This window comes from Nycticebus coucang, chromosome 10, assembly GCF_027406575.1.
Source record: "Nycticebus coucang isolate mNycCou1 chromosome 10, mNycCou1.pri, whole genome shotgun sequence".
Classification (NCBI taxonomy): Eukaryota; Metazoa; Chordata; class Mammalia; order Primates; family Lorisidae; genus Nycticebus; species Nycticebus coucang.
In genome coordinates this window covers 126,145,149-126,173,072 of record NC_069789.1, presented here as the reverse complement: position 1 = coordinate 126,173,072, position 27,924 = coordinate 126,145,149, and the positions used below count along the sequence as shown (strand labels likewise).

Genomic DNA, 27,924 nt, shown 5'->3' with positions numbered 1-27,924 from the left:
TACATGCACTTGCCACCAGGTCTGGCTAATTATTATATATATATATATTTCTTATTATTATTTTATTTATTTTTTTTTAATTATTTTTTTTTTTTTTGTGGAGACAGAGTCTCACTGTACCGCCCTCGGGTAGAGTGCCGTGGCGTCACACGGCTCACAGCAACCTCTAACTCTTGGGCTTAGGCGATTCTCTTGCCTCAGCCTCCCGAGCAGCTGGGACTACAGGTGCCCGCCACAATGCCCGGCTATTTTTTGGTTGCAGTTTGGCCGGGGCTGGGTTTGAACCCGCCACCCTCGGCATATGGGGCTGGTGCCCTACTCACTGAGCCACAGGCGCCGCCCCTAATTATTATATTTTTAGTAGAGATGGGGGTCTCACTTTTGCTCAGGCTGGTCTTGAACTACCTGATTCAATGATCCTCCATCTCAGCTTCCTGGAGTGTTAGGATTACAGGAATGAGCTACCACATCTAGCCTTTTTCTTAAGTACTTTAAAGCAAATGATAGGCATGACATAATTTCATCCTTCAATATTTCAGTATGGATCTCTACACATAAAGACTTGCATGATGTCATTGTCATACCTAACAAAAGGAGTAATACACAATCCATGTTTACATTTCCACAATACTTTTAAAACTTTTCATTTATTTATTCGAATCAGGATTACATTGACTATATTTTCTTATTTTCTGTATTCTTGATATTCTGTCATTTGGAGCCTTAATTGTGGAGAAATTGCCCTTCTGAGGACTAACTATCCATACTCCCAACTATCTGCTTTATCAAATGCTCACACACCAAGTCAATATTCCTCCTGCTCTAAGTCACCCCAGGGCCAGGTATTGGATAAGTAGGAATCATCCCTATACCCCAGAGCCCACCCAAATTTTTCAAACTATCCAAACCTAACCTCACTCAGTGTGCCCTACCCATGCCTTCCCATGAAATGATGCAGTCGTCTGTGGCATGCCATGCCTCCTATGTCTAGGGATTTCAGTATAAACTTCTTCCTTCATTTCCACGTCTGCGCTCTCAAAACAAATCCCAAGTACATTCTAACACAAGGCTCCTAACACACTCCATACACTGTATTTGACTGATATGTCTCTTAAGTCTCTAATTTGTAGGATTCCACTTTTATCTTTTTTGACATGAATACTAAAAAAAAAGTCTTAGTGAAGACACGGAGCCATTAATTAAAATTTCCTAAATTATAGATCTGGTTGTTTGCTTGTGTCATTAATTTGGCCTTTTAATTTTCCATGTAAACTGGTAATTAGATTTATAGACAAAATTGTCATTTTTATTTTATTTTTTTTGTAGAGACAGAGTCTCAGCCCTCGGTAGAGTGCTGTGGCGTCACACAGCTCACGGCAACCTCCAATGCCTGGACTTAGGCGATTCTCTTGCCTCAGCCTCCCGAGTAGCTGGGACTACAGGTGCCCTCCACAACGCCCGGCTATCCTTCTGTTGCAGTTCGGCCAGAGCTGGGTTTAAACCCACCACTCTCAGTATATGGGGCTGGCACCCTACTCACTGAGCCACAGGCACCGCCCAAAACTGTCATTTTAAATCAATTTTTGAAGCAAGAATACTTCACAGGTGGTACTTGGTACATCCACTACATCACATCAAGAAGTACACGCTCTGGCTGATCTCACTTAGAGATGCCAATATAGATTAGTGGCTTCTGCTGTTCTGCTCCATCCATTATAATCATCATATCAATCTTTTTAATGAACAAACTGAAAAATAATTTCTTTCAACATTTTAACAAGAATATGGTATCTGAAGTTCAATAAGGGATGACTGTTGGTAGAAGGCATTTCTATATTCATTATGCCCACAGTCTTTAATATGAACTTTCAAGGGTTAAGGTTACTAATGATAATAGTAAAAGAAAATTTAGTGGCTTAAAATAACCATTTTATTATAGCTAATTATTTTGTGGGTCAGGAATTTGGGCAGGGGCTTAGCAGGTCAATTCTTCTGTTCTATATAGCATCAGCTGAGATCACTCAGGGTCATTCAGCTGATGGCTGGTCTGAGGGATCCAAAACTATTTCACTTAAATGTCTGGTGCCTTGCTGGATATCTGGAAGGCTGAGTTCAGCAGGGTGCCTCTTTTTCTCTATATAGTCTCAGAACCTCTCCATTCGACTTTTCCACCAAAGTAGCAAGACTTTTTAACATGACAGGGCTTGAGAGAATATTTCAGGAGATAAGTAAAACTACCAGCAAAGCCTAGGTCCAGAAACCAGCATAGCAGTCCTTCTAATGTATTCTACTGGGCAAAGCAGTCACAGAGCCTGTCCATATTGAAGGGAGTGGATGTAAATTCCACCACCTGATGGAAAGAGTGTCAAGGAACTTGCAGCCATCTTTACTACACTCTTACATCACTACTTTACAAATGAAGAAATTATAGCATGGAGCAGTTAAGCATCTTGTTCAATATGACACAAGTAGGTGATGGGATAAAAATGGTGTCTTTCCCATATGTTTTATTAACATAATTAGTTTTTTTTTTTTTTTTTTTTTGAGACAGAGCCTCAAGCTGTTACCCTGGGTAGAGTGATGTGGCATTACAGCTCACAGCAACCTCCAACTCCTGGGCTCAAGCGGTTCTCCTGCCTCTGCCTCCCAAGTAGCTGGGACTACAGGCACTCACCACAACACCCGGCTATTTTTTGGTTCCAGCCGTCGTTGTTGTTTGGCGGGCCCAGGATACGAACCCACCAGCTCTGGTGTATGTGGCTGGTGCCTTAGCCGCTTGAGCCACAGGCGCCGAGCCAACATAATTAGTTTTTAGAAAAAATGTGCTCATTTTTTCTTTCAGTTTCAGGTTTGCATGATGGTGGCATACGTTACATTAATACATTCCTTTAATGGTATAAAACTTATGCCAAGTCAGTTGCATGTATGGAACAAAACAGATAAAATAATCACATTCACAGAATGTTCTATAACACAGGAATGAAAAGAATTATATTTTTACATTATGGATTTTCAGATGATGAGTAAGGTGTGAATGTTGTCTAAAGGCCTTCTTACATTCCTTACATTCATAGGGTTTCTCACCAGAATGAATTCTTAGATGTTGAATAAGGGATGAATTAAGTCTAAAGGCCTTTCTACATTCCTTACACTCAAAGGGTTTTTCACCAGTATGAATGCTCTGATGCAGTGTAAGTTTTTGGCGCAACCTAAAGGCTTTCCCACATTCCTTACATTTATAGGGTTTCTCACCAACATGAATGCTTTGATGTTGTGTAAGTTGTGAAAGTAGTCTAAAGGCCTTCCCACATTCCTTACAGTTGTAAGGTTTAACACCAATATGAATGCTCTGGTGTGAAATAAGTTGTGAGTAACGACTAAAGGCCTTCCAGCATTCCTTACATTCATAAGGTTTTTCGCCAGTATGAATTCTGTGATGGAGAATAAGATGATAACCACGACTAAAGGTCTTTCCACATTCCTTACACTCATAGGGTTTCTCACCAGTATGAATTCTCTGGTGGAGTGTTAATTGTTGTCGTACCCTAAAGGCCTTCCCACATTCCTTACATTCATAGGGTTTCTCACCAGTATGAAGTTTGTGATGTACTCTAAGGCCAGAGCCACACAAAAAAGCCTTTCCACATTCTTTACATTCATAGAGTTTGTCAGCAATATTAAGTTTCTGATGTCGAGTAAGGTGTGCATACTGTCTAAAGGCCTTCCCACATTCTTTACATACATAGGGTTTCTCACCAGTATGAATCCTCTGATGGAGAGTAAGTTGTCCTCGTACTCTAAAGGCCTTCCCACATTCTTTACACTCATAGGGCTTCTCACCAATATGAATTTTCTGGTGCACTCTAAGGTCCGGGCCACATATGAAAGCTTCTCCACATTCCTTACATTCATAGAGTTTTTCACCAGAATGAAGTCTCTGATGTCGAGTAAGGTGTGCGGTCTGTCTAAAAGCCATCCCACATTCCTTACATTCATAAGGTTTTTCACCAGTATGAATTCTGTGATGAAAAGTAAGTTGCTGGCGCACTCTAAAAGCCTTCCCACATTCCTTACATTCATAGGGTTTATCAACAAAATGAATACTCCGATGTGGAGTAACAGATGCACGTTTCTGGTAGGTGAACACTTTTTCAGATGGGATTTTTACTTGATTGAAATATTCCTCTTGAGATCCCTCTTGTTCTTCAAATTTTCTTTTGGACTCCCAATCATTTTTTAAAATGAGACCATTAAGGCTGCGACTTTTAATTCTTTGCATTATCTTCCACTGGGATAAATTTATTTCACAAATTTCATTTTCTGAAGATAATTTCTTAGTTTCATACCTGGTCTCCAAATCTAAAAAAAAAATTAGAAAGCAAACACACGCTGTTTTCTTTTTGTAAAATAAGTAAAATTTCCATAGCAGAAATAAAAGACAATATGAGTAATAGTCAATTAAACTCTAAAATATTGTTATATAATTTTGGGGGGAGCAAAAGCATCAGGAAAATGAGAGTTCATATAAAAAGATGAGATTGGTGACTAAGTAAACATTTTAAGTTAGGGTTCTCTAACTGAGGCATAGACACAATCGCCTAGGAGCTTGTTAAAAATATTGAGGGTTAGACCAGATGTGGTGGCTCACAGCTGTAATCCTAGCACTCTGGGAGGCTGAGGCGGGTAAATGAACTGAGCTCAGGAGTTTGAGACTAGCCTGAGTAAGGGCGAGACACCATCTCTACTAAAATAGAAAAACTAGGCTCAGCGCCTATGCTTAGTGGTTAGGGCGCCAGCCACATATACGGCCTGGGCCTGCTAAACAACAATGACATGAACAAAAACAAAAAATAGCCAGGCATTGTGGTGGGCGCCTGTAGTCCCAGCCACTTGAGAGGCTGAAGCAAGAGAATTGCTTCAACCCAAGAGTTTGAGGTTGCTGTGAGCTGTGACGCCACAGCACTCTACTAAGGGCAACATGGTGAAACTCTGTCTCAAAAATAAATAAATAAATACAAAAAAAAAAAAAATAGAAAAACTAGCCAGGTGGCTTGGCGCCTGTAGTTCAGTGGCTAGAGTGCCAGCCACGTACACTGGAGCTGGAGGGTTCGAATCCAACCCAGGCCTGCCAAACAACAATGACAACTACAACCAAAAAATAGCTGGGCATTGTGGTGGGTGCCTGTGGTCCCAGCTACTTGGGAGGCTCAGGCAAGAGAATTGCTTAGGCCCAAGAGTTTGAGGTTACTGTGAGCTGTGATGTCACGGCACTGTACCAAGGGCAATATAGTGAAATATAGTGAAACTCTGTCTCAAAAAACAACAACAAAAAAATAGCCAAGTGTTATGGTGGGGCATCTATAGTCCCAGCTACTTGGAAGGCCTAGGCAAGTGGATCTCTTGAGCCCAAGAGTTCAAGGTTGCTTTTAGCTATGTTGGTACCATGGGACTCCACCCAGATGACAGAGTGAGAATCTGTCTCCAAAAAAAAAAAAGAAACTCCCAAAAGCAAATATTGAGGTTTAGATACCACCCAAACTACCTGGATCAGATTTGAGGATATCCAGGGAGAATATTTGATATTCTCCACACAATAATTCTGGTGGGGACAAAAGGTTGGGAATCCATATAATTTTTTTTTTTTGAGACAGAGTCTGACTTTATCATCATCAGTAGAGTGCCATGGCGTCACAGCTCATAGCAACCTCCAACTCCTAGGCTTGGGCGATTCTCTTGCCTCAGCCTCCTGACCTGCTGGGACTACAGGCGCCCACCAGAACGCCCGGCTATTTTTTTGTTGCAGTTTGGCCAGGGCCGAGTTCGAACCCACCACCTTAGGTATATGGGGCCGGGGCCCTACCCACTGAGCCACAGGTACCACCCCATATCATAATTTTTTCTTTCATTCTTTCTTTTTTAGAGACAGGGCCTTGCCCTGTTACCTAGACTGGTACCATCATAGCTCACTGTAGCTTCAAAATGATTGGCTCAAGTGGTGATCCTCCCACTTCAGCCTCCAGAGGGGCTAGGACTACAGGTATGTGTCACTACTCCTTGCTAATTTTTTCCTAATGTTTTGGGGATAGGGTCTCACTATGTTGCCCAGGCTGGTCTCAAATTCCCGACCTCAAGTGATCCTCCTCCTTCAATTATACCCTCTCTATACTGAATCAGTTTCCTCCACCTACAAATTCCCACAAGCACACAAATATGTTCTAGTATCTCATATCATAAAGTACACTGTTTATAACCCTTATCCCTAATGTAACTACCAACCCTATTTCCCAGCTTTCCTTCATATGTAATCCCTTCAAAGAGTTGTTACACTCACTGTCACTACTCACTGCCTGACTCTTCTCTCATTAGGTCACTGCAATTGGGTTTTCAACCTGACCCCACTGAAATCATTCTTTTTTTTTTTTTTGAGACAGAGTCTCAAGCTGTCGCCCTGGGTAGATCGCCATGGCGGCACAGCTCACAGAAACCTCAAACTCTTGGGCTCAAGCAATTCTTTTGCCTCAGCCTCCCAAGTAGCTGGGACTACAGGTGCCTGCCACAACGCCTGGCTTTTTTTGTTGCAGTTGTCATTGTTGTTTAGCTGGCCTGGGCCTGGTTCAAACCCTCAAGCCTCAGTGTATGTGGCTGGCACTGTAACTACTGTGGTACGCGCGCCAAGCCCATACATTATTATAATATCAAGCATACCTTTTATTATAGCCTTTTATATTCCATTTAAAATTTTATGAGTTAAGAAAAAAAAAAGCTTCCTCAATCATAACTAAAACAGTCTTTCCATCCCACACCATTCTCTATCCCCTTTGGTTACTTTTCTTCATAGCACTCTTCATTACTTGACATTTTATTTTCTACTTATTTATAGTTACTCTATTTCTCTCATTCCAAGGTAAATTCCATGGGGATAGATACTTTACTGATTGTTTATCACTGTATTGATAATGCCTATGATAGTGCCAGCTCAGCAGTTGTCTAATCTATATATACAAAAGAGGAAAGCAATTGAATCAAACACAGAATGGTTGTCAATAGCAAACAAAAAGAGTACCTCCAGGGGAGGAAAATTTGACAGAACCACAACAACAAAAAAGAGGTATGGTAAATGAGATAAAGAAGTAGTTTTGCTGGGTCCAGTGGTACACCTGTAATCCTAGCACTTTGAGAGGCAGAGGCAGGGTGGATTGCTTGAGCTTCAGAGTTCAAGACCAGCTTGAGCAAGAGTGGGACCCCATCTCTAAAAACCTGCCAGGTGTTGTGGTGGGTGCCTGAAGTCCTAGCTTCTTGGGAGGCTAAAGCATGAGGACTGCTTGAGCCTAAGAGTTTGAGGTTTTCTGTCAGCTATGATGCCATGGCACTCTACCCAGGGTAATGGAGTAAGACTGTCTCAAAAAATAAATAAAGTGGTTCTTTTAGTACCTCAGGGGAGACTTTAATTTGTGCCCCAGGTATGGACCTTTAAAGAAGGCTTCCTTTTTATTTATTTATTTATTTATGTATTTTTTATTAAATCATAGCTGTGTACATTAATGCAATTATGGAGTACAATGTGCTGGTTTTATATACAATTTGAAATAAAATGGAGTGCTTCTTCTCCAGTTAGCTGGGGTTTCCCGTGGTGGTGATTTCCCCCTCACTTACCTGGATATCGTCGTCTTCCTTTCCTTATAACTTTCCAGGGCTCTTTTCCTTGCTCCAATAAGGAAATCACATCTGGTTTAGTAATGAAGCATCCTATTAGCAGAAAAGAAATTTAAGGTGATATGGAAAGAAAAAATAAATTCAAAATTACTTAGATTCAGTCTGGGTTAAATTTGTAAAACATTATAGGTTAAAACATTAATTGATAAAGCCAGAAAAACAAATAAGGGAGAGATGGTTTAAAAACATTTATATTAAGGTAAAACAGTAGAGGCTAGGTGTAGTGGCTCATGCCTGTAATCCTAGCACGCTGGGAGGCTGAGGCAGGTGGAACTGCTTGAGCTCACAACTTGGAGACCAGCCTGAGCAAAAGTAAGACCCTGTCTCTACTAAAAATAGAAAATCCGAGGCAAGTGGATTGCTTGAGCTTAAGAGTTTGAAGTTGCTGTGAGGTATGATGCCATGACACTCTACCCAAGGCAACAGCTTGAGACTCTGTCTCAAAAAAAAAGAAGAAGAAAAAAAAAAAGGTAAAACAATAGAGATCAGAGGGAGAGGGAACAGGCCTTTTAAAAATTTACATTCATACAAGTGTTCTTTCTTCAGGGGCAATAGTGGTTGAGATCACAGACTGGTTCAAATCCTGCCTCTGCATAGTCTAACTATATGACCTTTAGAAAGTTACTTCTATGCTCTTCCTTTTCTTTTTTCTTTTGTAGAGACAGAGTCTCACTTTATGGCCCTCGGTAGAGTGCCGTGGCCTCACACAGCTCACAGCAACCTCCAACTCCTGGGCTTAAGCGATTCTCTTGCCTCAGCCACCCGAGCAGCTGGGACTACAGGCGCCCGCCACAACGCCCGGCTGTTTTTTTTGTTGTTGCAGTTTGGCCGGGGCCGGGTTTGAACCCGCCACCCTCGGTATATGGGGCCGGCGCCCTACCGACTGAGCCACAGGCACCACCCTATGCTCTTCCTTTTCATCATTTATAAACAGGGATCATAATAGTACCTAACTTGGATGATTATTGTGAAGATTATCTTAAATATGTCTATTATCTAAACACTGCTTACACCTAGAGTATATATCAAGCACTATATATCTTTCATTAGCTATTATTGTTACTTGCTTGCTGAGAGGAAAACGAAAAGCCTCCTGGGAAACTTACTGTTATTTCTTGAGATATTCATACAATGGTAAATGGAAAGTTCTTAGTTTTTCTTTGTTTACACCTTTATTGAGATATAATTTACATACCATAGAACTCATCTGTTTTAAGTGTATAATTCAATGATTTTTAGCAAATTTTTTGGGGGGTGATGAAAAAATCTTTATTCCAAACAATTACCCCCCAAATGTAGTTAACTCTGAAACAGTTAACAGATTTAATTCATATAGTCACAAAACTCAAAATATCAATAATAAGCAGCTTTGTGTGCTTAACCACTTTTAAACATGAAACTTTAAGAGGAAACATGTAGAGACTCCCACATAATTTGGAAGCCATTAGGCAACAAATATTTAATATTAAGGAAAAAGCATTAAAAATACTCAAATTTAGAGAGAATACCTGTTAAAGTCTTTGATATGCTTTTATTTATCCATAAGAAAACATAAATATTATGTTTTTAATCTGACAACAGAAATATATATATTTATATTTATTTTTATTTATTTATTTATTTTGAGACAGTCTCACTATGTCACCCTTGGTAGAGTGCCATGGCGTCACAGCTCACAGCAACTCTTGGACTTAAGCGATTTTCTTATCTCAGCCTCCCAAGTAGCTGAGACTACAGGTGCCCACCACAACACCTGGTTATTTTTTTTGTTATAGTTGTCACTGTTGTTTGGCAGGCCCCGGGCTGGGTTCGAACCCACCAGCCCTGTTGTATGTGTCTGGCAACCTAGCCACTGAGCTACAGGCGCTGAACGGACAACAGAAATATTTTAATTTAATCTAATTGTTTTTTTTTTTTTTTTTGAGACAGAGTCTTACTTTGTCGTCCTTGGTAGAGTGCTGTGGCGTCACAACTCACAGCAACCTCAAACTCTTGGGCTTAAGTGATTCTCTTGCATTAACCTCCTAAGTAGCTGGGACTACAGGCACCCATCACAATGCCCAGCTATTTTTTAGAGATGGGGTCTCCCTCTTGCTCAGGCTGGTCTTGAACTCCTGAGCTCAGGTGATTCACCTGCCTCAGCCTCCCAAGCGCTAGGATTACAGGTATGAGCCACCTAGCCCAGCCTCTGTTTCTTTATTTTATTTATATATAGTTTTTGAGATAGTCTCAAGCTGTCGCCCTGGGTAGAGTGCTATGGCTTCATAGCTCACAGCAACCTCCAAATCAGGTTCAAGCCATCCTCTTGCCTCAGATTTTCTATATTTAGTAGAGACAGGGTATTACTTTTGGTCAGGCTTGTCTCAAAGTTGTAAGCTCAAGCAATCCACCCCTCTCGACCTCCCAGAGTGCTAGGATTACTAGGCCACCCCACCCGGCCTAGAAATATTTTAATTTTAGAAGAAACCCGGTCTGGGCTGCACCATAGCTCAGTGGGTAGGGCGCTGGCCACATACACGGGCTGGTGGGTTTGAACCTGGCCCTGGCCTGCCAAACAACAACTATAACAACAAAAAATAGCCAGGCGTTGTGGTGGGCGCCTGTAGTCCCAGCTAACCGAGAGGCTGAGGCAAGAGAATCGCTTAAGCCCAAGAGTTAGAGGTTTCTGTGAGCTGTGGCATTATAGCACTCTACTGAGGGCTTTCTGTCTCAAAAAAAAAAAAAAATAGTTTATTAATAATGCTTTTTCTGGGGCGGCGCCTGTGGCTCAGTGAGTAGGGCGCTGGCCCTATATACTGAAGGCAGCGGGTTCAAACCAGCCCTGGCCAAACCGCAATAACAACAAAAAAACAGCCAGGTGTTGTAGCGAGCACCTGTAGTCCTAGCTATTTGGGAGGCTGAAGCAAGAGAATCACCCCCCGCCAGGGAGTTGGAGGTTGCTGTGAGCTGTGTGACACCACTGCACTCTACCAAGAGCGATAAAGTAAGACTCTGTCTCTAAAAAAAAATAAATAAAATAATAATGCTTTTTCTTTTCTTTTTTTTTTTTTTTTTTTTTTTTGAGAAAGAGTCTGACTATGTCACCCTCAGTAGATTGCCGTGGCATCACAGATCACAGCAACCTCCAACTCTTGGGTTTAAGTGATTCTCTTGTGTCAGCCTCCCGAGTAGCTGGGACTACAGGTGCCCACCACAACACCTGGCTATTTTTTTGTTGTTGTTGTAGTTATTATTGTTTGGCGGGCCCAGGCTGGGTTCAAACCCACTAGCCCCAGTGTATGTGGCTGGTGCCCGAGCCGCTGAGCTACAGGCACTGACCCAAATAATAATTGTTTTTAAATACCACTTACTTGAGGCAGCAGAAACCAATGCATTTTCCTTACAATTCTCACTTTACTCATATTTCACAAAAGTGCTTTAAAACTTAGATTTCTGCCACCTGCATGAGTATAAAGACAAAAGCGAGACTAGCAGAAGGAAAGCCTAGTGGAGTCCATTCCAGGTTAATTCACTGCCCGGTGCTGAGGAGCTGGACATGCCTGTGAGTGCCCAGGGTTGTGCCTGTGAAATGGGGGATGGGGCAGTCAGGCACAAAGGTGCCTTCTTGGTTTCTGAAACTCAATTTCCTTAAAATCCTAACTCTGTAGTAGGGCAAAGGATGCTATTTACATTTATTTGGTGTCAGATTCTTTTTTCTGAAATACTTACATCTGCACCTTCATCTCTAATTAGCTGTCAAGTACAGCTGCTGTATAGTTATTTAGCTTCTAGCTCTAATGCTTAATATGCTTCCTAATCCTTCACTGTTGGAAGAAGGATCTTCACTTTATTTAACCAGCCACACTGCATTTAGAGCGTTTTTGGACTATTTGTCCCCCCGCCCCCAATTTTTTTTCTTGAAACAGAGTCTCACTATGTCACCCTCGGAGGGGTGTGGCATCACAGCTCACAGGAACCTCAAACTCTTGGGCTTAAGCGATTCTCTTGCCTCAGCCTCACAAGTAGCTAGGACTACAGATGCCCGCCACAATGCCCAGCTATTTTTTTTGTTGTAGTTGTCATTGTTGTTTGGCAGGCCTGGGGTGGGTTCAAACCTGCCTGCCTAGGTATATGTGGCCGGCACCCTACCCACTGAGCTACAGGTGCCACCATGCCCAAAAATTTTGAGTAAACTACCAGTTGAGGCTCTAATTTTATTTTGGTCAGTATGTTCACAGATTCACATGCAACTACCCAGAAAGATGAAAAACTAGTTAACAAAACACCTACCAACTGTCATGTCAGGGGTGGAAATCAATCTTAACTATGGAATATTTACAGATAGTAGCTTTTAAAAGATTCCCAAAACACTTTTCTAGGCTATTTTTTATATTTCATTAGTTATTCAATTAGTTTAGGAGTCATTTGTCTTATTTAGAAAAAATTTTTTCTGTGATGTTGTAAAATCAAAGTACTATTTTATTAAATGAGTTATTTTACACAATATGAACATCAATATAATTACAATTGTTAAAAAAAACTTATAACAAGGATGGACTGATTTTCAGATTTTCAAATCAGAGTCAGTTGTACATTTACACAGAATTGTCTTTGCATGAAGCCCAAAAGGTAACAACATAAAAATGAGTATTTCTGTAGCCCCTTAATTTTTGCTTATCAACAGTTAAAAAAGCAGCTGCAGGTTTGTTACCTAAAGTCTGAGACAGTAGAAGAGGCCAAGGCCTCATGAATTCACCTGTACACAACTTCCTCCAATTCTGAGGAAGTGGAGTCTTAGGATGCTTGCTCTCAATGTGCTGCTTGAAGGTCTTAGGGTCTGGCATTAGTGACCTACAGACAGCGCAGGTATGTATTAAGGCAGCGTTGGCAGCAGCCTTTTGGTCATATTCTTGTTTCTTCTTTTGTTTATCTTGCTTTTGGGGATCTTTCTGCTGAGGCTGAATCTTCTGCTATCCAACAGCCATATCTGGGCTGGGGCAGTGTTGCATAGAAGAGACAGCGCAGCGAGAGGGCCGGGGTAGGTCGCTCCAGGAGAGGAAAGGGGAGCGCGCCCAACAGTGCTTCACCTCCTCTACCCACCCAAGAGGGAAGGAAAGACGAGCCGGGAGCACAACAGCCTGCGCCTCACACGCCCGCCGGCCGCAGCTGACGCACGCTGCCTAGAAAAAATATTTTAGGCTGGATGCCTGTAGCTCAAGCAGCTAGGGCGCCAGCCACATACGCAGCAGCTGACGGTTTGAATCCAGCCCGGGCCTTCCAAACAATGACAACTGCAACCAAAAAATAGCCGGGCGTTGTGGCGGGCGCCTGTAGTCCCAGCTGCTCGGGAGGCTGAGGCAAGAGAATTGCGTAAGCCCAAGAGTTAGAGGTTGCTGTGAACCGTGTGACGCCACGGCACTCTACCGAGGGCGGTACAGTGAGACTCTGTCTCTACATGAAAAAAAAAAAAAGAAATGAAGTCTAGCCCTTGCTCAGGCTGGTCTTGAACCTATGAGCTCAGAAGATCTGCCTGCTTTGGCCTCCCAGAGTGCTAGGATTACAGGCATAAGCCACCATACCCAGCCTTTATTTATTTATTTTGAGGCACAGTCTCACTTTGTCACCCTTGGTAGAGTAACGTAGTATCACAGCTCACAGCAACCTCAAAATCTTGGGCTAAAGTGATCCTCCTGCCTCAGCCTCCCAAGTAGCCGGGTGCCCGCCACAACACCTATTTTTTAGCTCTTGCTGAGTCTTACTCGAACTCCTGAGCTCAGGTGATCCACCACCCTTGGCTTACCGGAGTGCTAGGATTACAGGCATGAGCCACCATACCCAGCCTCAAACAAGTTTTTTAAAAGGAGAGTTTCAAGAGAATGGGATGCTTGAATATGACATGCATGGGGGAAAAAACCCTAAAGCCCTTGGCACCAATAATTCAAAGAAACAAACTAATCAGAGTTTGATCTATAGGCAACAAATAAGAAATTTCTTAAAAGGAGGAAAGACTTGTAACAAAAATAACTTAAGTCTCTCCATCTTTTGGCAGTGAAATAAGTGAAACTAACACGAGAATACTTTGGAAAGGTAAATTAAACAGAAAACTTTCAAACTTAGAAAGTAAAATGAGGACTTTGATTAGCTGCTTGATTCTATCATGTCTAAATATAAATGGTATATAATGATTATCTAACAGGTGCTCAGTTTTAAAACTAGCATAAGCTATTTATTATGAAAAGCCTATACCCAACATGTTGTTTTTCTTCTGTTCTGCCCCTGTGTCACATGCTTGAATTTGATGAAGACTATGCTTTCTAACTACTGAGAGCAGAGAAGCAAGAAATAGGAGTAACAAAATGAGCCTGAGAAGTCCCAGGGCCTTAAAGCCTTTTTTCTGGCTGCCCTGGACACTTACATTTCAGTAAGACTGTTTTGAGAAAATGAATCACATTTTGGCTATTAGGTTCCCTGTCAAAGGTCATGAGATGGATAGCTATGTAGCAGGCAATTAGCCTACTATTCTTAGACAATGATTTAAAGCAAAACAAAAAACCCTTAAACTTCCCTATTGAAACCCTTTATTCTGTTTTTGTTGATGCTTAAGGAAAAACAACTTTGCCCATAACTCACTGTGGCCTGGACTTAAGACACCAATTTATAGTTGGCCAATTAGGAACACGGCCAAACTGCATTCTTCTTAGGTATTCAGTTGATAAATGGCACTTAACTGATGATTTTTTCCATATAACCTTTAACAAGAACTCAAAAGTTGCATTGATTATGCCCCAAGAGATGAGACCAGTGGTAATTCAGATGGGCACCTCTGAAAAGATTTGTCAGTTTTCTGTCCCACTCTAGCCAGATTTTTTTTTTTAACTTCAGGGAAAGATTGAAATTCCCCACCAATCTGAGACTGCATGCATGTTTTTACAATACAAAAAAAAAATCCCAACATGGCACCCAAAAGACCTCCACAGATAAAATTGCTGACCAAATGAGCACTGTGAGTTGTTGCAGTAGACAGATGCTCCTTAATAGGACCCTGAAGGCCAATAAAAAAGACATTGCTGAGTCCACTGCAGAAAAGAAAGAACACCAAGTCTCGATAATACTCTCCAATTCCATAGCATTTGAGTGCCTTGAAAGCTGGGTGTTAGTAAATTTGTCATGATGCTTGTGGTCAAGCGATGTCTGAACTTTTTCCAATGTAGTGAAAATCTGTCCTGTAGTCCCTGCCAGCACTGCTGCCACGCTGCAGGCTGCAAACTCTGGAGCACTGACATGCTTGAGGAGAAGGCAGGATAAATCCTCATAGAGACCAAACGTAAGTACCAGAGTAGTTATCCTCTGCATTAACAGGGGAAGGATTCCACCATACAAGTTGCAAAATCCACCCCTGCTCAACTGAAGTACTGCAACCCAGGTTTTGATGACATGTAACTATTGCCTAAAAAAGACCCTATGAACAGGAAATGTGATTGCTACATTGTGGAAAGCTGCACAGCAGCCACACAAGTAATGCTTCATTTTGCTAACGTTTGTAACATCTTGTTTTGAAGATGTTAGGATTGGTAGACTCTTTCCATGAGTTTCTGAATACATCATATTGCTTAAGAGCTTTCTTCTTCATGACCAATTTTTTTTAACCTGTAACAACCCTTGGGCTTGGTCGTTCGCAGGACAGCTTTTTGGTAACTTTCCCAATTTCTTCCATTGTTAAATTTGTCTGTTAGGGTCTCTCTCCTGGAGTCAATTTTCATAGTTGGATTTGCCATCACCAGGGCAATCCTGCAGGACGGCAAGCCAGTGGGCCTGCAAGCCGGCGCCCAAGAAGGTGCAGACCTTGACCCGATTTTTAGTAAATTTAGAGTGAAGTGCAAACATTATCACAATCCAAATTTAGAACATTTTCATCACACCCAAAATGTCCCTCCTACTCATTGGTAGTCAATGCTCATTCCTATTCCCAGCCCCAGACAACCACTGATCTGCTCACTCTATAGGATCATATCATCTTTTACATTTGGCTTCTTTCACTTAGCACATTGTTTTTGATATTTTTGCATGCTGTAGCATGTACTATTAGTTTGTTCCTTTTTACTGATGAATAATATTCCATTGTATGACTAAACCAGATTTGATTCACCTGTTTACCGATTGATGGACATATAGATTGTTTTCCCTTTCAGACATTATGAATAATGCTGCCATGAATATATATACATCTTTATATAGATTATATATGTTTTCATTTCTCTTCTGTAGATACTTTGAAAAGTAATTGTAGGGTCATAACTACACCATCTTACATTCCCACTGATAATATGTGAGAGTTGGTTTTTCCAAATCCTCACCAATAATTATTTTATCTTCAGTGGTGCCCATGGCTCACAGGGTAGGGCGCTGGGCACATACACTCAGGCTGGGGGGTTTGAACCTGGCCCAGGTCAGCTAAACAACAATGTCAACTGCAAAAAAAATAGCCAGGCATAGTGGCAGGCGCCTGTAATTCCAGCTACTTGGGAGGCTGAGACAAGAGAATCACTTGAGCCCACGAGTTTGAGGTTGTTGTGAGTTATGACTATCTTGAAAAAAATAATAATAATAATACTTGTTATTATTATATCTTAAAAAACTTTTTTTTTTTTTTTGGCCGGGGCAGGGTTTGAACCCGCCACCTCCAGCATATGGGACCGGCGCCCTACTGCTTGAGCCACAGGTGCCGCCCTTAAAAAACTTTTTTTAAATTTTGAGACAGAGTCTTACTTTGTCGCCCTTGGTAGAGTGCCATGGAATCATAGCTCACAGCAACCTCAAACTCTTGAGCTCTGCCTCCCAAGTAGCTGGGACTACAGGCACCAGCAACAATGCCCAGATATTTTTTAGAGATGGAGTCTCGCTCTTGCTCAGGCTGGTCTCGAACCTGTGAGCTCAGGAGACCTTCCTGCCTCTGCCTTCCAGAGTGCTAGGATTATAGGCGTGAGCCACTGCACCCAGCCCCAAATATTTTTAATTGATAAATAATGATTGCGTATATTTATAGGGTATAATGTAAAATTTTGATATATCTTAACATTGTGGAATGATCAAACCAGGGTTATTAGCACATCTATTGCCTCAAATATTTATCCTTTCTTTGTGGTGAGACCATTTAAAATCCTCTTTTGTAGCTATTTTGAAATATACAATACATTATTGTTAACTGTAGTCATCTTCCTATGAAATAAAACAACAGAAAAAAAATCTTAGATCTTTAAATTTTCAATCATAAAAGTAGGTAAAACTGAGTGCGTTTATTAACAAAAGGAATGAGTTTTGAATTTTTTTTTTTTTGTTGCAGTTTGGCCGGGGCTGGGTTTGAACCCGCCACCCTCGGCATATGGGGCTGGCGCCCAACTCACTGAGCCACAGGCGCCGCCCATGAGTTTTGAATTTGTAAGTAAATCTTGTTGATCCTCATCTATAAAATAGGGATAATATTAGTACTATCTTAGATGATTATTGTGAAGATTTTACCACTATATAAATAATACGTGTTCTTTTGATAGAGAAAAACCAAGGAACTCGGTCTTACTATTTCCTTTACAGGTATACCAAAAATTAACAAAATAGCTAAAGTGATGTTGAGTTCGAACACAAAGTGAAACCTGCTTTGACACTGGTAAGGCTATAAATCATAGCTGGGCGAGGTAGCTCACGCCTGTAATCCCAATACATGAGAGGCTGAGGCCGATGGATTGCCTGAGTTTAGGAGTTCAAGACAGCCTGAGCCAAAGCAAGACCTCATCTCTAAAAATAGCCAGGTGTTGTGGCAGGCACCTGTAGTCCCAGCTACTTGGGGGGCCAAGGGAAGAGAATCACTTGAGCGCAAGAGTTTGAGGTTACTGTGAGCTGTGATGCCACAGCACTCTACCCAGGGCGACAAAGTGAGACTCTTGTCTCAAAAAAAAAAATTCCTAGAGGCAGACAACCTTACCCAGTGAGACCAAGTTGCCGTAGTTCTCTAACATCACATCTTTGTACAAGTCTTTCTGTTCCAAATCCAGGTATTCCCACTCTTCCTGAGAGAAGACTATGGAAATGTCACTGAACATCACTGATCCCTGAAATGACAAACCGTATATTATAACTGAAATGAAAGAAAATTTATTTTAAGATGGAAAGAGAAAAGATGGAAAAGATATTTCTGTAAATGGACCATACAGCAAGCAAATAGTCTTTGGCTGGAAGCCTGTAAATGGTGGGTTAGGAAATGAGTATATCTGAAGCAGAGTGCCCCATGTGTTCCTACAGAATCCTGTTGCTACAAGCACAGCTTTTTACCTACTCTGGCATACTTTAATAACCTAAACATGTCTGGAAAAGAAAAAAGTGATCAGTTTTCTAGTTAAATGAAATACTGTATAAAAACCTTCTGTCTGCTGTATGCCTCCCTCATAAATTCTCAAGAAATGTGAGTTCTTCTACACTTTTCCTCTTAAAGAATAGATTGTTTTGGCCGGGCATGGTAGCTCACGCCTATAATCCTAGCACTCTAGGAGGCCAAGGCAGATGGATGTCCTGAGCTCAAGAGTTTGAGACCAGCCTGAGTAAAAGTGAGATCCTGTCTCTACTAAAAATAGAAAAACTGAGGCAAGAGTATCTCTTGAGCCCAAGAAGTGGAGGTTCCTATGAGCTATGATGCCACAGCACTCTACCCAAAGCGACAGATTGAGACTTTGTCTCAAAAAACACAAAGGAATAGATTTTTTTATGAGGAAGAACCTTCAGATAAGAATAGTTTTTTTAGGCCAAGCGCAATGGCTCACACCTGTAATGTCAGCACTCCAGGAGGCCTAGGCAGGTGGATTGCTTGAGCTCAGGAATTCAAGACCAGTTTGAACAAGAACAAGACCCCATCTCTATAAAAAAGAGGAAAACTAGACAGGTATTGTGGTGAGCGCCAGTAGCGCCAGCTACTCAGGAAGCTGAGGCAAGAGGATCTCTTGAGCCTAAGAGTTTTAGGTTGCTGTGAGCTGTGATGCCATGATATTCTACCCAAGGTGACAGAGTGAGAATCTGTCTCAAAAAAAAAAAAAAAAAAAAAAAGCAAGTCTATGAGACTTAATCATTCTTCTGTATTTATATAGATATAAAGCCTCGCTCTGTTGCCTGAGATAGAGTGCCATGGCATTAGCCTACCTCATATCAACTTCAAAGTCCTGAGCTCAAGCAATCCTCCTGCCTCAGCCTTCCGAGCAGCTGGGACTAAGGTGCTACCCACAATGCCTGTCTAATTTTTCTATTTTTAGTAGAGACAGGGTCTCACTTTGCCCAGGCTGGTCTTAGACTCCTGACTCAAGCAATCTTCCTGGCTTGGCCTCCTAGTTTTCCCCTAGATTATCTTCTTATCTGGTGTCATTTTTCCACCCCTCACTGTATGCATTCATTGCTCCTGAGTTAAAGGATACTGCTGCAGCGTGACTCAGAATCACAATCATTCTAGACCAGCACATTCTTTTCAGCTATAGGTAGAATTTTGTTCCTGTGAAACTCTTAGGGATTCCAAGAGACGATCCCTGACCTCTTTGTTTGCAAGACCCAGCCAAATTTTTATTCAGTCCTAGGAGCCTCACAAAATATGAGATCTCACTATATACCAAACCTGAGGCCATAGCAATGCTTATCTTATATACTTGGAAAACTCAAGTCTGGGAAACCTAGTTTCTCATGAGTGGTTAAATGAGCCCGTTCCCTTTTACTCACAAGGAAGCATCAAATACCTCCTTTAAGGGATTACATTCTGCTTCATTGCAGCTTTTAGCAGAAGACTGAGCACATAGAGGGGATGCTGAATGATTTGTTCAATGTGTATGTGAACAATGACTGGAAAAAAGGGTGTTCACAAAATTGTGTTTCATCTCTCACTAGATTTAGGAGAACTGTATACAAGAAGGTTTTCAGATGGGGCACTGATAGGTAGGAAGTTGCAGAATAAAGAAATTTCATAGGACCTTAACATGATATTATTTCCAGAAAAAGAAAAAATCAGTGACTTACATGGGCCATGGTTTAGAAATTCAAGAAGCAGTCAGCCAAGAGAAGCACAGAGTCCACACAAGCTAGAGCTAGGAGGAGGAAAACAAGGCTATGAATTCATACAGGCCTCAGAACTCCCCCAATGACTTGAGTCAATATGACCTTTCCCCTCTTCTGATTTCCATACACACACACACACACACACACACACACACACGGAGATTTGAAGAAGCCTGGACAAATCTAATCCCTCATTAACTACAGGTCTGATAATGAAGCACATCATTTAAATTAGAATCTCTTTCAAAGTTATATAAACCTGCTTGGATTCACCAGACATAAAGAGAGAAATTCATAAGGACCAAGTCTGGCAGCCATTACCACCACAAAATTGCTGCCCTACCATCCCTGATTGGCTGCAGCCAAGACAGCAACTTTCAAACGCCTCTGAGCTCATCATTCTCCATTTCTAATCAGAATCCTTCACATTCCTTTCCTCTATGACTTCATTTGCCAGTGAGGCTGAAGAGGTGCAGATTCATGCTCTTGGTAGCTTGACAATAACAAATAAATAAAATGGAGATTATATTTGTAAAGTATACATATAAATCAGCACAAAGAGGCACTAAAATGCATCAACAGACAAGAAAAAAAAAATCTGGATAGATTGGTTATTACTGCATTGTGATCCTGATTTTCTCTCTCTCTCTTTTTTTTTGAGACAGAGCCTCAAGCTGTCGCTCTGGGTGGAGTGCCGTGGCATCACAGCTCACAGCAACCTCCAACTCTTGGGCTCAAGTGATTCTCCTGCCTCGGCTTCCCAAGTAGCTGGGACTACAGACACCCACCACAACGCCTGGCTATTTTTTGGTTGCAGCCGTCGTTGTTGTTTGGCAGGCCCAGGCTGGATTTGAACCTGCCAGCTCAGGTGTATGTGGCTGGCACCTTAGCTGCTTGAGCCACAGGCGCCGAGCCCTGATTTTCTCTTTTTTCTTTCATTTACTCCATAATTTTACATGGTCATATACATGTTTCACATACATATTTTTAACTTTGTAAAGAATTAAACTTTAGGGCCAGGTGCGGTCACTCATGCCTATAATCCTAGCACTCTGGGAGGCTGAGGCAGGTGGATTGCTTGAGTTTAGGAGTTTGAGACCAGCCTGAGCAAGAGTGATACCCTGGCTCTAAAAATAGCCAGGTGTTGTGGCAGGAGCCTGTTCCCTGCTACTTGGAGGCTGAGCCAAGAGAATCGCTTGAGCCCAAGAGTTTGAGGTTGCTGTGAGCTGTGACGCCAAGGTACTCTACCAAGGTGACAAAGTGAGACTCTGTCTCAAAAAAAAAAAAAAAAAAAAGACTTAAACTTTATATATTTCAACTTTATTTTGTTTTTTATTTTTATTTTTTGAGATAGAGTCTCATTTTGTTGTCCCTGGTAGAGTACCACGATGTCATAGCTCACAGCAACCTCAAATTCTTGGGTTCAAGAGATCCTTTTGCCTCACCATCCCAAATAGCTGGGACTATAGGCACCTGCCACAATGCCCAGCTAATTTTTCTATTTTTAGTAGAGATGGGGGTCTAACTCTTGCTCAGGCTGGTCTTAAATTCCTAAGCTCAAGCAATCCACCCGTTCTTAGCCTCCCAGAGTGCTGTGATTACAGGAGTGACCCACAGTGCCCACCTTCTATTTTAACTTCAATTAGAAAAATATATATCTAGGGGCGGCACCCAATAGCTCAGTGGGTAGGGCACTGGCCACATACACTGGTGCTGGTGGGTTCAAACCTGGCTGGGCCAGCTAAAACAACAATAGTAACTGCAACAACAACAACAACAACAGAAATAGCCAGGCGTTGTGGCAGGTGGCTGTAGTCCCGGGTACTCTAGAGGCTGATGCAAGAGAATCGCTTAAGTCCAAGAGTTTGAGATTGCTGTGAGCTGTGATGCCACAGTACTCTACCCAGGTGACAGTTTGAGACTTTGTCTCAAAGAAAAGAAAAGAAAAAATATATCTAATCTTTAAATAGGTGAAAGAGATACTTTTGAAAGCAGCCATCACAATAAAATAAAACAAAATAGCCATCACTTGTACTTGGAGAAAAAAATTGATACTCTAAAAACAGCTGCTATGTTTTTATTTATTTCAGTTCCCAACATCTTAGCCAATTCTATGATTTCTAAGTTTGTTCATGTATGTTAGAGTTCTAACTACATAAGAATGGCTTAACATCCCTAATTAATACCTTGTTTCACTGTTGTTGTTTCTCCTGACTACTTTCTTCCTTTCTTTTTTGAATAGTTGGTATCTTCCTATGTTGCCCAGGCTGTTCTCAAACTCCTAGGCTCAAGGATTCTCTCATCTCAGGCTCCCAAACAGCTGGGACTACAGGCATGTACCACCGTGCTCAGCTCTCACGACTTCTTGACCAATGTGTTTATTTATATTGCTTCTAAATAAGTTATTTTAGCTATAATGCCCTCCAAAGAGCTGCTGAATATTCTTATCCTGTTACTCTTACTTTGTGTCAACATCATGAAAACGAAAACTACAAGGTATGATGCTTATTACATAAAATCTATTACCCCATAGAAATCCCATGGCTTTGGTGTTATTTGGTCATAACCTGACAGAGCTTGCTATAATCAGATGATGTCTCCTTCCCATAAACTCTCAAACCATGCCATCCAATTTTTTTAATGGCTTTTATCACACTTACCTTAGTCTTATTCTTGCACAGGCTTATCTCCTTTGACAGATAACAAACAACATAAGGATAAGCACCGCATCATTTGGGTTACTGTATTTCCCCAAGTACCAGTACAGCATCTAGCATATTGTGAATACTCTATAAATACCTAATAATTCAACCTAGAAATTCCACTTCTAGGAATTTATGCATAGGAAATATTTCTAAAAATACACAAAGCTTTTGGACATTGGTCCAGGCAAAGAATTTATGACTAAAAAACAAAATATAATAAGAGCAAAAAAAAAAAAATAAATGGGACTTAAATAAACTAAACAACTTCTGCACAGCAAAAGAAATAATCAAAATAGTAAATAGGCCTGGCGCTCGTAGCTCAGTGGCTAGGGTGCCAGCCACGTACACTGGGGCTGGCAGGTTCAAACTTGGCCCAGGCCAGGTAAACAACAATGACAAGTGCAAAAAAAAAAAAAAAAATAGCCAGGCATAGTGGTAGGCGCCTGTAGTCCCAGCTACTTGGGAGGCTGAGGCAAGAGAATTGCTTAGGCCCAAGAGTTTGAGGTTGCTGTGAGCTGTGAGCCATGGCACTCTACTGAGGGCAACATAGTGAGACTCTGTCTCAAAAACAAACAAACAAAAAGCAGTAAATAGGCAAGATACAGAATGGGAGAAAATAACTGCAAACTATACTTTCAACAAAGGACTAATACTCAGAATCTACAGGAGCTCAGACAAATCGGCAATAAAATAAAAACAAATAACCCCATTAAAAAGTGAGCAAACAACATGAACAAACATTTTTCAAAAGAAGATATACAAATGGCCAACAAACATAGGAAAAATTGCTCAACATCACTAATCTTCTGGGAAATGCAAATTAAAATCACAATGAGATATTACCTTATTCCAGTCAGAATGGCCATTATTAAAAAACCAAAACCAGGCTCAGCGGCCATAGCACAGAGGCTTCGGTGCCAGCCACATACACTGAGGCTGGTGGGTTCAAACCCGGCCCAGGCCAGCTAAAGAACAATGAAAACTGCAACAAAAAAAATAGCTGGGCATAGTGGCAAGTGCCTGTAGTCCCGGCTGGGACTACAGGTACCCACCACAATGCCTGGCTGTTTTTTTTGTTGTAGTTGTCATTGTTGTTTCGAATCCGCCAGCCCAGGTGTATGTGGCTGGGGCCCTAACCACTGAGTTATGGGCCCAAGCCTGAAGTTGAATGTTTATTGCAGCACAATTCACAACTGCAAATCTATGAAATCAGCATAAGGGCTGATGACTGGATAAAGAAAATGTGGTATGCATGCACCATGGAATACTACTCAGCCATAAAATAAAGAATTAAATAATGTCTTCTGCAGCAACTTGGATGGAACTGGAGCCCATTATCCTAAGTGAAGTAATTCAGAACAAAAAACCAAACAGCACATTTTCTCACTTATAAGTGGGAGCTAACTATGTGTATACAGAGTAGTACAATGAACAATGAAGACTCAGAAGTGGGGCTGGGCGAGGTGGTTCACACCTATAATCCTAGCACACGGGAGGCTGAGGTAGGTAGATTGCCTGAGCTCACGAGTTCGAGACTAGACTGAGCCAGAGCGAGACCAAGCTAGCCAGGCATTGTGGTGGGCACCTGTAGTCTGAGGTTGCAGATTAATACAACCTCAGGTCTAACAAGGCAACAGGTCTCAAAAAAAAAAAAAAAAAAAAAAAGACTGAGAAGTGGGAAGGAAGGTAAGGAGTAAGGGAATAAAAATTACCTACGGAGTATAATGTGCACTAATTGGTTGACTGGTTGATGAGTATACTAAAAGCCCAGACATCACCACTATAATTCATCCATGTAACCATAAACTACTTATATCCCTAAATCTATTTTTTCTTTTGAGACAGTCTCATTTTGTCACCTGTGGTAGAGTGCCATGGTGTCACAGCTAATAGCAATCTCAAACTCCTAGGCTCAAGTGATTCTCTTCCCTGAGTCTCCCAAGTAGCTGGGACTACAGGCATCTGCCATAGCACCAGGATATTTTTAAAGACAGGGTCTTGCTCTTTCTCAGGGTGGTCTCAAACTCCTGAGCTCAAGTAATCCACCCACCTTAGCCTCCGAGAGTGCTAGAATTATAGGCGTGAGCCACTGCACCCAGCCTTATCCCTAAATACATTGAAATTAAAAATTAAAAAATTAAGAAAGTATACAAAGATGTATAAGAAGCAAGTTCATCAAAGAATAACTTATGACAATCAAAAATAAAATAGGTGAGTCACTATGAAAGTTTTGAAACAAGGCTGGTGCAGTGGCTCATGCCTGTAATCCTAGCACACTGGAAGGCTGAGGCAGGTGGACAGCTTGAGCTTACAGGTTTGAGACCAGCCTGAGCAAAAAGCGAGACCCCATCTCCACTAAAAATAGAAAAACTGAGGCAAGAGGATCACTTAAGCCCGAGTTGGAGGTTGCTGTGAGCTATGATGCCATAGCACTCTACTGAGGGTAGAGACTCTGTCTCTAAAAAAATAAATAAAACTTTCAAATTTTATATCTTTTAAGATGACTGTGGGGACATCAATTAAAACAATTACCAATGGTGGTGCCTGTGGCTCAATGGGTAGGACACCAGCCCCATATACCAAGGGTGGTAGGCTCGAAACCGACCCCAGCCAAACTGCAACAAAAAATAGCCGGACATTGTGGCAGGCGCCTGTAGTCCCAGCTACTCAGGAGGCTGAGGCAAGAGAATCACCTATGCCCAAGATTTGGAGGGCTGTGAGCTGTGATGCTACAGCACTCTATGGAGGGTGATAAAGTGAGACTCTGTCTCTAAAAAAAAAAAAAATTACGAAGGGCAAGTTATCGAGTAAGATGCCTCTTCAGAATTAGAGACGTTTTTTAGTGGTTTAAGGTTACTCCTAATGACTGATTTGCAAAAATAGGGAAAAACCTGGTAATAGTGATAAATATTTTTGCATGTTGGATGAAAACACTTGACTGACCTTTTTAAAAGTGTGTCCAATACTACATTTTATCAAATCAAATTTCTTGAGCTGATTTTATAGTGTATAATGGTGTCTCTCTGGCGCTACAAGGGAGAGAGCAAGAAAGATCATGCTCTGCTTCTTGACTTTGTGTATCTTTTTTTGCTGATTTCATTAATTAGAAAGAATTACATTTTTAAGTCTAGTTCTAAAAGTCATCAGCTAGTATTATAAGAGCTGAAAATCTGTTTTACTATAAGAAAAAAGGGGGGAAAGGGGCATCCTAATATTAAAATTACTAAAGAAAATTATTAAAAATAATATATCAATAAATACCAAAAACTTAATTAAAAATTATTAAAATAATTTTCTTTATTATGCAATAAGGGGTATGTAATATTTTTCATTTTGTTTAGTGCTTATAATAAACCATCTTAAGTGCTTTGTATGTATTATGTTCTTAACCTTCACAACTCTGTAAGGTAGATACTGTTACTACTCCCTAATTTATCTATTAGGAAACAGACACTGAAAATTAAGTAACATGTCCAAATTCTCTTAGTTAAAAAGTATCAGAACTTAGATTCATATCCTGAATCCTGACAACAAAGCCTGTGTTTTTAATGTATGAATATCCACCACCTCGCAACATTGTGTATTTTAGTCTGCCTGTCATACCTAGTAATTATGAATATCTGTCTTCCTTCATAAGCTAATATGGACCAATGTCATCATCAATATGCTGTCGTGTTGTGGAACATAATTTATTCAACTTGTTACCTACTGTTGTTAGATATGTGAGTCATTACCAAAGTTTTAAAATACAGAAAAATCAAGAAATGTAAAATCTGCACTAACAGAAAGAAATGAAGCCCTCCCAGCAACACCAATAGGCCGAGCAATCTGAAACTTGCATGAGTGAATCCAAAAGGACACTGTCAACTGTATTTCTTTTCTTTTTTTTTTTTTTTTTTTTTTTTTTTTTTTGGTTTTTGGCCGGGGCTAGGTTTGAACCTGCCACCTCCGGTATATGGGACCGGCGCCCTACTCCTTGAGCCACAGGCGCCGCCCTCAACTGTATTTCTTGAAAGTGAAATAATGGACTATAACACAGTCTGTTTCAAAACTTTTTTTTTTTTTTTGAGACAGTCTCACTATGTCGCCCTGGGTAGAGTACCGTGGCGTCACAGCTCACAGCAACCTCAAACTCTTGGGCTTAAGCGATTCTCTTGCCTCAGCCTCCCAAGTAACTGGGACTACAGGCGCCCTCCACAATGCCCGGCTATTTTTTGGTTGTAGCCGTCACTGTTTGGCGGGCCCAGGCTGGATATGAACTCGCCCGCTCCGGTGTACGTGGCTGGCGCCCTAGTCACTGAGTTTACAGGCGCCAAGCCTCGACCTTAATTTTCAACTAGGCAACATTCATTCCTCCTTTCCAGCTCCTCCCCCTCCCCCACTTCGTTTTTAATTCAGTGAGACTGGGAATCTTACATACCAGGTCTTTCTTGGAGCCCAGGCCAAACTAGTTAAATTGGGGAACATTGCCACCACCACCCACACATATCCAGAGTATAAGTGGGAGAATACTGTAGAACATTCCTGGTACCAAGGAAAGGCCAAAGTCACGGATACCGGGACTGGAATGGGAGCTCACTACAGCCTCCTGGAAGTAACTCAGGGGCTTGAAATCTGCCGACGGACACCTCAGTGGGCAGGTGCATGCGGTGTGGTGGGAGTCCTTGCAGGAGCCAAACTGGGGAACTCGTTTGGTTCTAACAATCTTATCCCAAGATTGGGTCTGAGCCTTTTTTGCTAGGACTTTTTTTCTCTGGCGCTCAGAAACAAGGGGCTGGTGACAGGGGGGACCAGCGTCTTACACTCCACGGCAACTACAGTCTTCTCTCACTTTGCACCTAGTCAGTCACGCAAACGCCGTCACATACCAACCAGTCGGGACCTCACAACGACACACAGTCCGGACGCTACACCCCAGACCTGCCACGCCCACCGACACACACTGTGGCACCACCGCCCTTCCGCACACTCGGGCCTCAGACGCGGGGCTCTCAGCGCTCTCAGGTGCCTCCCCTTTCCCTCTCCTTACCCCCGGACCGCAATGCTTTTTTTAATGGATGACCAGGGCCGACGCTCCGGGCCAGGACTGCTCACTTGGGGGCGTGAGCGGGTCCCGCTGTGACAGCCACCGAAGCAGCGGTCCTAGAGCTCTGGCCAATGCACAGCCCCCTGGGCCTAACGGGCTGCACGCGAGGGATGCTGGGAGGGCCGGGTGCGCTCCTCGGTGCGCAGGCGCGCCAGCCCCGAAAGGCGGAGCCCGGGTTCCGCTGGGTCTCTGCATGGGGTCCGGGGCGCTTTGTGCCCCGGCGAGGGTGGGGTTCAAGTCCCCTAGTCCCTGAGGAAGGCGGGGGCGGAGGCAGATGGCTGGTGTGTTAAAGGCAGATGCTCGTGAGTGTCACTCTTCGTGGAAGCAACTAGCGAGCTCTGTGACCGAGGACTGAAATGTGTG

General features: G+C 41.9%; 1 protein-coding gene and 1 pseudogene across 1 annotated transcript; both read right to left on the bottom strand.

The window, feature by feature from the left end:
* Positions 1–110: 110 nt before the first annotated feature.
* On the bottom strand, positions 111–27,649 carry ZFP82 (ZFP82 zinc finger protein). Its single transcript, XM_053603977.1, has 5 exons — positions 27,505–27,649; positions 19,732–19,799; positions 17,669–17,795; positions 7,654–7,746; positions 111–4,359 (listed from the first exon to the last, which is right to left on the bottom strand). The coding sequence occupies exons 2-5, from the start codon at positions 19,738–19,740 to the stop codon at positions 2,990–2,992; spliced, it is 1,599 nt and encodes a 532-aa protein (XP_053459952.1). The 5' UTR covers positions 19,741–19,799; positions 27,505–27,649; the 3' UTR covers positions 111–2,989.
* Positions 12,155–16,337, bottom strand: LOC128595400 (mitochondrial nicotinamide adenine dinucleotide transporter SLC25A51-like; annotated as a pseudogene).
* Positions 27,650–27,924: the final 275 nt, after the last annotated feature.

What these genes read in the sequence shown, in the direction of transcription:
- ZFP82 (XM_053603977.1), bottom strand. An exon ending in CGGCAACTTGGTCTCACTGG is followed by an intron (nt 7,747 to 17,668) that starts GTAAGGTTGTCT and finishes TTCTGCTAATAG; the next exon opens with GATGCTTCATTACTAAACCA. An exon ending in AGGAAGACGACGATATCCAG is followed by an intron (nt 4,360 to 7,653) that starts GTAAGTGAGGGG and finishes TTTTTTTTTTAG; the next exon opens with ATTTGGAGACCAGGTATGAA.